This window comes from Amphiura filiformis, chromosome 7 (genome assembly GCF_039555335.1).
Source record: "Amphiura filiformis chromosome 7, Afil_fr2py, whole genome shotgun sequence".
In the NCBI taxonomy this organism is placed as follows: Eukaryota; Metazoa; Echinodermata; class Ophiuroidea; order Amphilepidida; family Amphiuridae; genus Amphiura; species Amphiura filiformis.
In genome coordinates, this window is record NC_092634.1 from 37,177,192 (window position 1) to 37,191,858 (window position 14,667).

Consider the following 14,667-nt stretch of genomic DNA (forward strand, 5'->3'; position numbering starts at 1 on the left):
AATCCGAAAAATGAAAGGGTTCACTTGTCCGAAAATAAAATGAGGTTCGCTAGTCCGAAACTGAAACAACCTTAGTCGAAAAGGGTTAGGGATAGTTTTGCACTAGTGAGCCTCATTTTAGTTTCAGCAAATTCTATTTTATTTTTGAACCTTAGGACTAGCACACCTTGTGACTATCGGATGTCAACCAAATTACTACGCGAGGCACTGAAAATTTGCTTTTGTTATTTTCAGACCAACACATTGAGGATCATCCTCAATTAAGAGATCGCTTGAGCGAGACACCACCAGAAGAACCTATACCACAACATCAGACAAAGATCCCTGAAGGTAAATTGAAAGCATTGCAGAAGACTATTGCAGAAGTCAGGAATATATTGAGCATCATTGTACCAACTCTGGTAAGTGGTACTATTGTTATACTGCACACAAAAAGTATATATAAGCCTAAAATGCTATTTTGAATGAAAAAAATATATATGTGACACGATCTGGTCCATGGGGGCCAAAGGAGGCATTTTTGAAAATTGAGTTACTGTAATTATTACATGTATACAATAGGCTATCATTTAATGAAAACACCAAAGGTCTAGCATACTTGGTTCTAAAGTTATGAAGTTTTTTGATGTCTATTTTCTTATGTATTTGATTGTTTTTTACTCCATATTTTTACCTTTCTCTCAGTTTCAAATTTGCCGCCTTTGGCCCCCATGGACCAGATTGTGTCTAAAATTTTAATTCGACCTTTTGTTACATTCCATGGAAAAAAGTAGGATTCTTGAGTTAATTTTCAACAGCTGGAAGCCTACGATTTTCAGCAGCTATGTATGTACTGTAAATTGAATATAAGCATGTTCCTATTAACAAGTTACTTGGACAAGAACACATTTTAGGGTAGTTTGTTAAACTTCCATTATTTATCTTTTAATGTACAAATATCAGTCACACAGATATTTGTAAAATAAAAGAAAATAAATTAGAAAAAAAAAGAAGAAGAAGAAAAAAAGAAACAAGTGAAACCTTGTGGTGTGACCTTTAGGAATCACTTTGTAAGAAACCATAACTTTGTAAGGCCAATTTGATGATTTTAGACCATGTTTTAGCATTTTGATGTGAATGAACGAAATCTTGACATTCATTACTTTTGATCTTTTCACACATTCTTCTTCTGGTTGGATGTATTTGTTCACAGAATAATCCAAGGTTAGATGCCCAGTGTAGGAAGTACATGCGTGACAAGAAGTCACCAATGTGGAGAAAAAGAAATAGACGGCAATCTGCCAGTGTCCATGAAGATGGTTATCACAGTGATGGGGAAAAGGAAGAACGTCCAACATGTAGTCCTAAAGAAAGAGGTAAAGTAGGTTGTAATAAATATTGTAAATGTCATGTGTTTGATCCTAACACTTTGAGGGGGGTTTGGTCGGAGGTGCCCCTGTGTTTCCCGCCCCTGCCATGCTGAATGGGAGGAACCCAGCATGTGGCAGTTTGTGGTTAGGATTAATGAGCATGCTGATGAGGAGATTGGTCAGTGTACATGCATCATGGATGTGGCGAGTGGGGGAAAGAGAGGGTGCACACCCGGCAGGTGTGATGAGGGAGTGGGGCCGGGAGGTGCTTTGGGCTAGGGCAGGGTTGCTGGTTTGTCTGTTATTGCATGGGCGGGCGGTAAACAGGCCCATGTCCCCTGGCCCTGTGAATATAACTCCGGTATATAAATGGCCACAAACCCATATAGATGTGATCAATGGTATTTTGGGGGCAAATTTTAGCTGTGATGGTCTGTTACCAGCATACATTGACCCTCAAAAACCCTCTTACTCAATCTTGTAACTTCAATTTTGCCAGGTTCTTCTTCATTTACTACTGTGGATGACCTGACGCCGGTTATTATCCAAGAGGAAACCTACACGCCAAAAAAGTTTGCGGTAGACGGGTGTCGGAGATTTGACAAGAGGCTACGAACTATGCACGAATTGTGCGGGTTTGGTTGTGTGCAAGGACTCATTAGGCTGAAAAGATTACACAAGGTAAACAATCTATGATTTATTTATTTCATCATATCAAGACCATGCAGTCAAAACTTATGTTTCTGGACGTTTCATCAGCCATCGGCTGATTTCATCAGTAGTGTTGCTGTTTTGTAGTTCTGTGCGATATTGAGCCTGCAACCCTCACAAGTTTGAGCAGTATCACTGTCTGTGCAACACAGTTCAAAGTGTGCCACAGTTCTTGTGTCAAAATTCTTGTGCAACAAAAATTCACCAGATCTGACAGAAAACAATGAACAAACATGATCAGCTCTTTCTGACCATGTTTTTAGGGACAATCATGTAATAACTGGGCAGGGCCAACATCATTTTCACATCTATATGATCCTGTGTTGCATAAGAACTTTGACACAGGGCATGATGCTGCTCAAACTCTTGAGGGTTGGTGGATGAATATCACACAGCACTTCTAAACAGCAACACTGCTGATGAAGTCAACCAATGGTTGATGAAACGTCCAGAAACGTAAGTTTTGACTGGTCTTGATGTGATAAAATTCTTGATGTTATGGATAAACTACAGACCTGATAAATGTATTCAAGGACTTATATTTTTTTAAGTCAAGTGTAATCTAGGCGTTGACAATAGTTTTCAATTTAGGTAACATTGACTCTTTGGTACCAATATTGCAATTAACCCCACCCTTGGAAGCTGTGCAAATTCTGATTTGATTGAAGCTACATTATGCTGTAAAGGCATTCCTAAAGCCTGCAGGTAATGGGAGAAATGATCTCCTGTGGGAGACCATGTTGGACCTTGAGATTTTCCCCCTAAGTTTGTGCGATCTGATAGAGCACCTGATGGTCAAGCTGGCTAGCATAAGAGAAAGAGAGAAAACCCCCAAGGGGTTGACTTTGGCGGTGGGAGATGAGGTCATCTTCAGGGATGACTATCATGCAAGTGCCCCCCTGTGGATTGCACCAAGTTTGGATAGTGATGTGGGAGTCGCCCCAATCCATCAATATTTATTTAATTAGTAGTTACGTGTTTTGGGAGTAGATACTTACAAGTCATGAAATGTTTTTCAATATTTCTGTGATCTGCATCATAGTAGGCAGGTATATGCACGGAGCAATGTTAGATGAGTTGATAACAGCACCTTAACCAATAATAAAAAAAGTGTGTGGTAACGTACAATATACAATTTCAGGGATGCCAGTCTTCCGGATATTTCGAAATCCGGACCGCAGCGTATTTTTTACAAAATTTCCGCCGCAAAAAAAATCTCCGATTGGAAGGAAAAAATACCGTTGTGTCCGCCTCGCTCTGAAAGAAATAAAATAAAATATACTGCCCTCTTTTGTCAAGTATTTGTCAACTAATCACTCTCATGCTCAAGAGCACGTGCCCGTATGCATGGTACAATACGCAGTGTTTGTAGCTGTACACCTCTAGGGATGAGACGGAAACACGAAAAATGTGACTTGTTGTGGCTGCAAATTCGGAAGCCTTGATCGTATGAACGTGCGTTTCGTTTTGACAATAAAATATTAATAAACTTTAAACTTTAAACTTGCGTGTGTGGTATTGAATTACGGGCAGAATTACGATCGGATTTGCTCTTTATCTTGCGATCAATCTTCACAATGGAAGTGGATAGGAAAGCAGATATAATGACGATCGATGCTGGAGTTAAAAATCGGTCTACCAGGAAACCATAAGTAAGTTGTATTTGTAAATCATTTGCTTTAATTTTTAATCTGTTGACATGTAACTTCCGCCTAAAAATAGCCTCCCCTGTGGTGTAAAATGTGCAGAAACTGTCTGGCTTCGGGGGGCTTCGACCCCTCGACCCCCACCTGGACCCCACGCCGTTAGGGGCGAGAGCTCCGCTCGCTACGCTCGCTCCGCTTCGCCTTTAGTATTTTATGAAATATTATTTTCCTTCCCAACTTCAGGAGGCAACTGGCATCCCTGATACAATGCATACAAGCTTAAAGTCCTGGAAGCAAAGGAATATTGTTTCAAAGAATGTTGCTTGTAATATGGGCCCGATCTTGGGAGACATGCTTTCTACTCTTCCGAATCAATTACCTCAAGCCATATGCTTATTAGCAAGAATTTCAAATAACTGCCACCACAAGATTAAGATTAGGGATATGTTTAAGCGTTGGGATTAGGGTTAAGGTTAGGTTATAGGGTAATGGCTTAGGAAGAGGGTCAAAATTACTAGGTTAGGGGTGTGGGTGGCGACCAATATATAAATATTCTAAAGGTTCTTCCTGTTTTGTTCTTGTTCTGTAGTACTTTAGTCGAGATCATCTCATTATGCGTATGGAGCAGAGAGAATCGAACATGGTGACACCGGCATCGGCGTTACTCACTATTGGAAGAACAGTCACTATTAATTTCATGCAAGATATAGATTGGTATGTATGTGGAAATGGACTATTCCATTTGAAATTCACACATCCATTGTGGAAGAATTTGGAATTTGCAAGTTATTTCAGATCCAATATTTTTCATCAATAAAAAGTGAAAAGTTGTGAAAGATTGATAAATTTGAAACAAAATGTTTAATCATCTATAGGCAAGATTGTGGAAAATTATACTGGATTTCATGAATTTAAACAATTTTCAACTGAAATTCAACATAAAACTAGGAAAATATCACCTGTAGTAAACATTGGTTACAGCTGGAATTGAGGTAGGAGTGAGAATGAAATCTTCTATAGTGGGGGGAGTGTGGATTTTAAATAGAATATCTCAATAATGCTATTTATGTCACCTTAATCACTTTTGAAGCTCTAGGTATTAAAATAGTTTGGTAAGACAGGTGCCATTGTTCAAATATGGAAAATCTAAGCTATATTGATTTTAGATTTCTTTGCTTCAATGGGGTAGTAGTAGTAGTAATGTAGATCCCACCTTACAATAGGCACACCCCTGAAGACAGGCTACGGTGGGGGGGGGGCAAATATTAAAAACACCAAAAATAGTCCACAAAAGGTCACTTGACGACACACATTTAGCATAGTTCATAAAAATCCGCCGATACATACAAAAAATAGCCATAAAGTTTTATCCATCGTAAATGAGAGATTTTCTGGTGCGGTGAAGTGCAAAACACATTATTTTTTGTTGCGCTTCCTATAGCATCAAGGGAGGGCGAGTTAGCGCAGCGGTAATTCCCTCGCTTTGCACCACTGAGGTCCCGGGTTCAAGCCCCTTGCCCAAGGACTCATGTGCACTTGGTTTATCCCGATCCATGCTCGCTCTCTTCGCAGGTTTTCTCTGGGATCTCCGGTTTCCTCCTGCTTTCAAAATCGGTGATTAGTTGTTTCGTTATCAAAAACTTCCTTCACTCAATGGAATTTGGGGAGCTGCAGAAAATGGGTGGATGTTACAATCTAAGTGCGGATAGGTTTGCGCCGGGTTCGGCTGCAACTAGCCTAGTTGATGCGATCTGATTGTGATGATTCACCACGCAGGTGGTAATGGGAGATTTCCTTCCATGGTACAATCCAGAATAAGCTGAGTAAGGCGAGAGCTCTCTTGTAGTGTTCTCCAATCCACGTTAGGGTAGCCATTCTCGACTGCCTGCTGCACTTGCTCCAGATGATGTTTCCTTGTATCCTGCAGTGTTTCGCAGTCGATGAGAAAATGCTTCAAATTTTCCGGGGCTTTACTGCACAGAAGACATGTGTCATTGGTCTCTGGGTAGAATCATGGAAGAAAGAGATAAGAAAGAACCACAACGAACGCATTCACTTTGTATACTCCTTTACCGACATTTAATTCACATTGTTATTCATGAGGATTTACTTTGATCAATATCCATTAGTTTGGTATTGTACTCCATGCATTGGCATGTCTCCTGGAGCGTGTCTAGATGATGATTTGAACTAATGACCTTCCGTGCAAGCACACTACATGATTTTCTCTGGTGACATGATCATCTGTCATTTTCGGTAATTTCCGTGCGTGATCGAATCGATTCGGCGACACCGTAATTTTCCGAAAAAACACTCTTGTTGCATGCTGGGAAGGTTTGACTTGACAACAAGATGGCGCCCTTCATCTCTATCTTCCATTTTGCCCAATTTTCCCGAACTTTGATGACTTTTTTCTCAGAGTTGGCAGTCTTTGGCACTGAAATGAGTTAGCTAGTTACGATTATACACATGTAAGCTATTAAACTCATCAGGTTTCATGTACCGGACTCAACCGGAACATTTTGAATTATTTAAGAACATTACATCTATTTTTCATCGAAAATTTACGCAATGAAGTCACCAAAATCTTACCTTATTTGATCAAGATGAAACTCGCAAAAACGGCCGATTTTGATGAACTTTTCGATGTTTTAAAGTACATTTTCTACACAACACGATCGAGAAAACAGTTTGACTGTAAACCCCGAAATAAAGCTACTATGCATGCTCAAAGCATCAGGGAAATTCCAGAATCTTACTTCCGGTAGCGTCTGTTGTTCGTGGATGGGTTTGTTATAGTGTTTTTTTTATAGTAATGATTTCGCCAAGCAGCGATCGCGGTAAATGGACTATACATGAAAGGAAGTACTATTGATAGCTTTTCTTTTCATGTGTCAATAGATAAGCGGATTAAAACTTGGCCGATCGAAGTCGTTGTGGTTCCTTCTTATCTCTTTCTTCCATGGTAGAATTGAGCCTTTTTCTCTTGTAGGGTGTAGGTGCCAGTCAAAAGGCGCGCTTTTACAGCAGCTCTTTGGACATCTTTGGTGTTCAAGTTGACTGTAGCCCAAACATGGTGTGGCTTCATACCATATGTGCAGTCCCAATTTGAATTTACATACTTCAGAGTGGTCTTGTTTCTCGCCCCTTCAGCGAGATTATTGTGCCAATATTCATCGATTGCACTTGAGACTGTTTCCTTCCAAATATTCTTGGAGAGAGGATTGGCAAGTAAGGTGTGCCCATCTGGAAGACCGTACTTACAAAGGTCAGCATTAGCTCTGATGAAGCAGCTGTTGGACTTGGTGTCTTTCACCGCGAGCTGCCTAAGTGCAAGGTCCCTCTCGATGCAGTCACTCCGTGTTATGGCTCCAAACATGAGGCGCCGCTTGTCTAGTATACCCTCAATAGGGAGCTGTCCAATCAGGAGGAACACAGCCTCATTGGCAACTCTTGTCTTGTAGATGCTGCATCTGCTTGAGCACCTTTTTGTGGTATTTTTCAAGCTTAGCAAGATCGGATGCTTTGATCAATATAACAATTATCATTTCTATTGCATGCATCAACAAAGTCATTGTTAAGTTGTTCTTTCTTACCCACCGGGACTATCTTGTTTCTGTGTAGGACCATGACTGGAAATGCCTCTGCACAGCAGGAGAGCAGACCCGGTTAAATAGAGAAGTTCACACTTACAGTTTGTCTCAAAATCTACGCTCTGTTACACCAGGAGAGTTGAGATAGAATACAAATCGTCTCAAACAGCTAAACTGGTGCAGGCATGAAGGGTAAAGCTTACCAAGCTATCAGCACAAATCATCAACAAATCTATGCTCTGCGCTGTATATTCACTCTAAGGCAAAATTTTTATTGAATGGTGTTGAAAAAACTGTAATTCATCAGTGTCATAAGAAAAATCTGCAAAGATTTTCCAATCAATAAAAGCAATATGGCGGATCAAAATGGCGGATATCAATGGCGGACGTATGTCGACTAGTAATTAAAAACACATCACAAAACTATCAAACGGTCGAGTAACAACATTAAAATGTTTAAAAGTACAAAGCAGACTTTTGTTAAAAGTGATGGCTAAAATATTGCACTTAGTGGTATCCGTAGCGTAGCAGGTTTCTCGGAGATGCAGATCCACAAGATGGCGTCGTCATCAATCCTTGACACAAGTACAACTCCGCGGCGGCAGATACAAAATTCAGTCCAAACACGGCTAAAAACTACAACACAGAAACCACTTTCCAGCGGCGAAAGAAAACTGGCAAATATCTTCCACAGGGGGAGTATGAATTTCAAACAGAATGAGCATATTAAACAGCTCCATTTAAATTTCATACACCTTCTAAGAAAGATTCAACCTGAATCGTCCAGAGAGGGAGGGTGAGTTTCAAATGGAGCTGCCTAATGTTCATTCCATTTGAAATTCCTACTCCCACTGTGGAAGATATTTCCCAAATCTTCCACAGTGATTTCCCAAATCTTCCACAGTGGTAGTGTGTATTTTAAATGGCATAGCCCAATGCATTTATCAACCAACCACCTGTGCCTGTGAATGGATTGTGTCCAGCAAGACATCAGATGTGACAATTTTAACTTGCTGAAACCTAGTATATTCAATATTGTGATCAGTGGGGGCAGACATTGTAAAAGATGTGACATGGTAGTTACATATGCTCCAAATTATTTGATCTGAAGTTGAGGTAGGGTGGAGTTCTCATGATGAAATAATAATAATAATAATAATAAACACGTTTTTAGGGCACATATAATACATTGTACCACAAGGAAACTCAATGCGCTAACAGAAAAGTTAGAAGCAGCAAAAAATATACAAATGCTGCGAAACGTTATTTTAAACACATTAAAAATCTTAAGGTACAAGACAAAATATCATATACAGATTATAAATCTTAAAGTATAACCAAAAAAGGATTGCATGATGCACATAGCAAAGACCTGCTGTTTCAAAGCTATGTAAAATGAGATCAGGGATCATACAGATTGCACTGAAAATTGATCAGGTGGTTATTATTTCTTATTTTAGGGAACAAATGATATAACTAGGTCAAATGTTCAAATCAAGCTGCATACATGAGCTGCATACATGTGATGCAAATGAACCTTTTCCTCACATCCAAATTAGAGATGGACTTTACTGTATAATGGGAACATTTTGTAAGGATTTTGTTTCCATGTTACACTGGATTCAACATTTGGCATTATGTTTTTCCTCTTTTCAATATAGGGATAGACTGATGGACTACCAAGCTGGTTTGTCTGATAACCAATCTAACAGATTGGGTGCCTTAAGGAACACATCGGTAAGTTTATAGGACAAGGAGGCTCAAACCTTTTCTGTGAACAAGTGGCAATTTTCTAATAGGTTAAATGTAATTATTTACAGGTTGTACATTCTTTGTTTACAAGAGAACTTAGAGAAGGTAATTGTAAGGATAATAAATTATGTTACCCAAAATAATGATATTATAGTGCACGGTAACAGTTACTGTTACATGTGCGTATGCATCTGTTTGCTGAAAGTTGCCTTTGGGATGATGTTGACGGCCGCCCTTGCTAGATTGTTAATGTGAGCGATCAGACTTGTACCTTTTCCTATCCGAACCATCCGCTATATCTACAGAGAATTATATTTGTTCTGAACATAGCTAATGTGGAAAAGGAAGTAATATGGCATCCAATGTGGAAATCTAACAGGGGAAAAAGATGGATTCAGAATCCTTGGAAGAAGATCGGAAAGACCCTTTGGTTAAAAATCAGTGGAATTGGGTATAGCTAATTGCGATCGCTACTGAGTGGTAAAATTTTCTGTGTTTATGATCAGAGGCCATTCACATCCCTGTAGTTAAAATATTGGTCGAAGTTGATCTTTTGGGGTTGGAATTATCAATATTAGACACTTACGTTACAGGTAGCTAGGGAGGGGGTCAGGCTCTTTATAATAAAAGCGCTTTTGTTTATACGATATCATCAAACTTTTGCGTTGTTCCCTTACAGGAGGATTAAAACAATGTTTCCAAATTTCAAGTTTTATTGCTCCAGTGGCTTTGATATGGGGAGCAAAAATGTGTATAACAATGCCCCATAGGATAGTACATGAACTTCCACAAGTCACCGTGTTTTTGTTCATACCATCTAAACGAACATCAGTGTTTTAGAATGTTGGCAGCACTACCTTGCATTTCAGTTTTGTGATATAATTAGTTACGTTTAGAGATATAAAACTACATTGAATTGATGTTTGATTTGATTGCAGATGTCCTTCAGTGCCTTCAGTTTGTCTTCTGGGGTAGAAGAAGATATTGTTTCCTTAGCAAGCTATGAAGCCAAATTTGTTCCCGGGTCAACTTATGCATCTTTAGAGTAAGTCGCAGGAATAATATCAAAGTGCAGATTTATAGTTGTTGAATTTTCATAATATGAAACCCAGAACTTTAATTTCGCAGTAGGAAAAGCAAACAAACATAAAACACAAATCACAAAACAGGACTGGCATGGTTTTATAAGAAACACTAATCTATATAATCAAATATTGTGCAGGCTGTCAAGCTAATGGTCAGACCGGTTTTCAAACATAGTAAATGTGTACATCTATAGATGATGTGACTTCTGACGTCAATGCCTGACAGTATGCGCACACATCATCACAATTTCCATTGTTTTTGCCTGGCAGTATGCTTGGCAGCATCATATTTTGTTCAGGGCTCATGTTTTTAAAACTCCCGCCACATCACAATAAGACTATTAAACAGTGTAGTGGTTGCATGGGGTTCATTCAAGCATAAAGATGATACCAGTCCCTTGCCTTTGTTGATAAACATTGAGGTCACCTCATCTATATCAAAAGGATGCACTTGTCGGCTTCTACATGTGTCTATCTCTTTTTAGAATAACTACAAATATATACCAGACTCATCTCAAGTGGAAGTCACTTCTAATCCACCCCAAGATGCCACATGGTTTAGGTACTTCTCTGTATTCCTAAACCATGTGAATTGGAGATGATTTGAAGTGACCTCTACTTGAGATGAGTGTAGTATTTGGGCAATTCCAAGCATCATTCCGCAACGCGAAGTTTGCATATGCAAATTAGGGTCGTTTGGAAAAGTTTCTCCCACTTTAATCTTTCACTTACCCAAAATAGATAGCATTATACTATTTACCTTCCTAATTGGCTGCTGCATTAAAAAGAAATCACGTGCAAAAGTCGCGTTGCGGAATGATGTTGCTTGGAATTGCCCATTTATTCCCAGCTATTATATAAAAAGAGACACATGTGCATGTAGCAGCCAACAAGTTGACTGCTCAGTGCCAGGAGTGGGTAAGTGCAACAGCTGCCATGTGTAGATGAGTGTAATATATTGTGTGTAAATTGCCAAATATTCACAGTGCAGCTATTGCCAGGACCCTGACAGTGAGTTCAGAAGTATGTTACTGCGTGGAAGCGGCCATTCATCGCGTATCAGGAACTACCGGTCGCGTACGGCGTACTTGAATGCGCCCTATACTCGTTATTGATCGCGTAGGACGCTTGTCCTGGCGACGTGTTCGTTAGCACCCTGGCGACCCCCGCGTTGTTGCCGTTAGCACCCTATGGCAGCGCCCATACGTGTGATTCGCGGGATTTTATTTTCAGGCTCTGTAGCGTGCAAATTTGGCTGCTCCGTTTTTTACAGTGGGGGACCTGCTATTGCACTTATCTACTTTTGGTACTGAGCAGTCAAAGTGCATCCTTTTGATATGGATATACACAAATATGAAATCTTCCCATATTCATGTAGCAGCCAACAAGTCGACTGCTCAATGACAGAAGTGAGTGCAATATAGCTGCAGTGCTATGTGTAGATGTAAATATTCACAGGGCACATATTGTACTTGCCCACTTCTGGCACTGAGCAGTCGAAGTGCATCCTTTTGATATAGATGTACAGACTGCAGAACTAAGAAATGTTCCCTGATTTGCCTGGAGTGCTTTATCCCATTGACTACAGTATGTGTATTCCGGCTTTCTTTCTCCAGATCGTTATACTATGATGTAGAAGAGCACATGGAATCGCCACACAGCAGTGATCATGAAGAGATGGAGATGAGCAGTAAGACTACAGTAACTAATAGGACATATATCAATAGCACTGGCAGTAGCTGGTGTGAGGTGTCATCAATGGATTTCAAAGACAACCACTTTGGTGAATCACCATTAGGTAAGACTAGTACTACATGTAAGACTAAGATAGTTTGATTAATTTTGGAATAGTGTTTGTCTCTACCAGCAATTATTGTAAGTTGACTATATAGTATATCCCTGATAGGACATTCTATCAATAGCACAGGGGGTTGTTGGCTGGTGTGAGGTGTCATCATTGGATGAAACTAAGAAAACAAAGTGCAGTGATTTATAGTGCACTACGCACAGGCACAACGCCCAGACGAAGCCTCGGCACACTTTACAGGTTGTTGCTGACTACTATGGCCTCATCATAATAAACCATTAAACAACAACACAGGGACTTGAAGCTAAGAGGCGCACACCCTAGAATTCCACAATTGACCATTGCAGCCAGCTAGGACCAGAACGAGACAATTAGCAGTATAAGTTCCTTGTCCAGGGAAATTTCAAGCTAACTGAATTTTTCCACTTTGCTTTAGTCAACTTAAGGCATGTAGCTGTTACGGTGACACTCTCCGTCGAGTTTTTCGATAAATTCATTAATTTCTCAAAAAGTAAAAATAGCAGTTTAACAAATAATAGTTCAAATGAAAGCCATTATTGGGGGCATAATTATCGTATCATTAAAATAGGTCTGACACCAATTAAAACATGTGTTTTGATGTCCCAAGTTCATAGTAAAATATGCTCACGCTCTTTTTACAGATGGCCTGGAATTTCATATTTCGGTTGCAGCGATTGCCCAAAAATAGGTGGTATGCTTATGAAAAGCGTTTCCGCTTGGAATGTAGATAGTTATTGTTGCTTTTACTGTTCGCGATTTTAATTTATGCATTCTTTAGCCGACAATTTTCAATGCATTTTACACATTCAAAATGTCGCTCGCGTAAATACTGATATTTTAAACAGTATCCGTTTTTAAAGCGAAACTACTGTCCACATTAGTTCCCAAGACTTTGATGAAAACATAGATACCAAATCAGACTGCATGTGACGAACAGATTTTAAACTAGAATTGAAAGAACCAGCGTATGCCCTATGAAAATGCTGTTTCGTAATAAATCGCGTTGTGATAAAAAGAGGGAATTTTGGACATCCTTTTGGCTGTTTTTTATACCAAGGAAATGCGTGACCTACCCCAAACTTCTCATGTAGCCTTGACTTAATGTCCGTGACTGTTTGATATTATTGAATTTAGACGATTTGAACTATTTACTTACATTTAACCCGATGTTTGGCCAGAGAATGTTGTATTATATTCCAAAGATGGCGACAGCTACAGACTCACTTTAAACCAGTAAAAAGGACACGTTTCTGCTCAGATGTTTCAGAGTTTGAGACCATATATTCACGGTTTTCCTATTACAATTCAAACCTATGACAAATTTGGCTTGTTTGCGATATGCGATTTTTCATCCTGATGTGGTAGTGATGTCAGTACAGTGAGCATTTAATTGGGCACAGCCAAATAATTACTAGCGTTCGGTCAAAGCGCTGGTGTACACATGCACACGCTTAATACGCCACATAGATGCGCGAGCGAAACAGCTGCTTCAACGCGTTGACGTTGACTGCCACATCAGGGTGAAAAATGGTAGGCCTACATGTATGACTATAAAACCTCAAACACGCCCCTTGATAAAGGTTGGCAAATGAAGGAGGCGGCAGTTTAGCGAATATGCGAGTGCAAGCGCCGCCTAACCGTGGAAGGTTTCCGCATACCGAATATAGGTTTATATCATGGCCTCTAGGCCTCATGGTTTATTTTACAAAAAGAAAGCATAATCAAATGAGAAGGGAATGGATATTGCCATAATAATATCAAAGTTAATACTTGTCGTCCATAACAAGAAGGAATGCATCACGATTGTATAATATCCAGCTTTGGTATTTCATTTGATTACACTAAACATATGAAGCTTTATCTTTACTAGATTTATGCACTGAACATTTGCAGACCAGGCCTTCTACATGTAGTGAGCACCACATTAGATTGTGTTTACAAGAAATATTTATAAAATAAATAAATAACATGAATCCATATAAGATTTATATAGTGCACCAGAGGATACAAAGCGCTGTAATTTCGCTGCTACTAGTGAATTATCAGAATCAGATATCATCAACTATGCCGATTGTAGCCGATTCGATTGTAACATCCACTTATTATCTCAGCAGTTCCCCAAAGTCCATTGGATGAAGAAAGATGTGAGCGGCATGAATTAATAAGTGTCGCCTCCTAGAAATATCCTAGATCACCAGCTTGGATGATAAAATATTATCTAGAAACACGCATCTGTTTTTTAAGGTCTCCCTTTCATCTATTGACCTTAAAGGATTAAAATTATTGAATAGAGTCCATGACCTGACGCAACGCATTATTAATGAGTAGCTATTAGGGACAGTCATGATGTTATGGTTGAGCGAGCAACGTATGACCACTACACAGGTCAATGGCCTGATTATGATCTGGCGGGTTTTTTAAAAGCACGGTCCCTGAACTACGGTGTACCATGAGGGACATGCAAACTTAAAATAATTTTTCACAAACTCAAATATTTTTTTGCAAACTGAAATGATTTTCTACAAACTCAAATATTTTTTTTACAAACTCTAATAATTTTTTTACAATCTCAAATAACTTTCTACAAACTCAAATAATTTTTTACAAACTTGAAATATTTTTTGCAAACTTTCGACTTTCACGAGAGAGCAAGACTCCCAGCGAGACTCAGGCTATCGAGATTGAGTATATCTTGCGATGCGA

At 39.4% G+C, this 14,667-nt stretch overlaps 1 protein-coding gene across 2 annotated transcripts in view; it reads left to right on the forward strand.

Annotated features, from left to right (window-relative positions):
- Positions 1 to 14,667, forward strand: part of LOC140157109 (guanine nucleotide exchange protein smcr8a-like) — a 73,110-nt gene that overhangs the window by 37,483 nt on the left and 20,960 nt on the right. For both annotated transcript variants that reach the window (XM_072180183.1, XM_072180184.1), the window contains exons 8-14: positions 235 to 401; positions 1,193 to 1,355; positions 1,849 to 2,030; positions 4,296 to 4,420; positions 8,961 to 9,036; positions 9,990 to 10,096; positions 11,753 to 11,934. In XM_072180183.1, the coding sequence (XP_072036284.1) occupies positions 235 to 401; positions 1,193 to 1,355; positions 1,849 to 2,030; positions 4,296 to 4,420; positions 8,961 to 9,036; positions 9,990 to 10,096; positions 11,753 to 11,934 (1,002 nt within the window). The remainder of the gene's footprint in view (positions 1 to 234; positions 402 to 1,192; positions 1,356 to 1,848; positions 2,031 to 4,295; positions 4,421 to 8,960; positions 9,037 to 9,989; positions 10,097 to 11,752; positions 11,935 to 14,667) is intronic.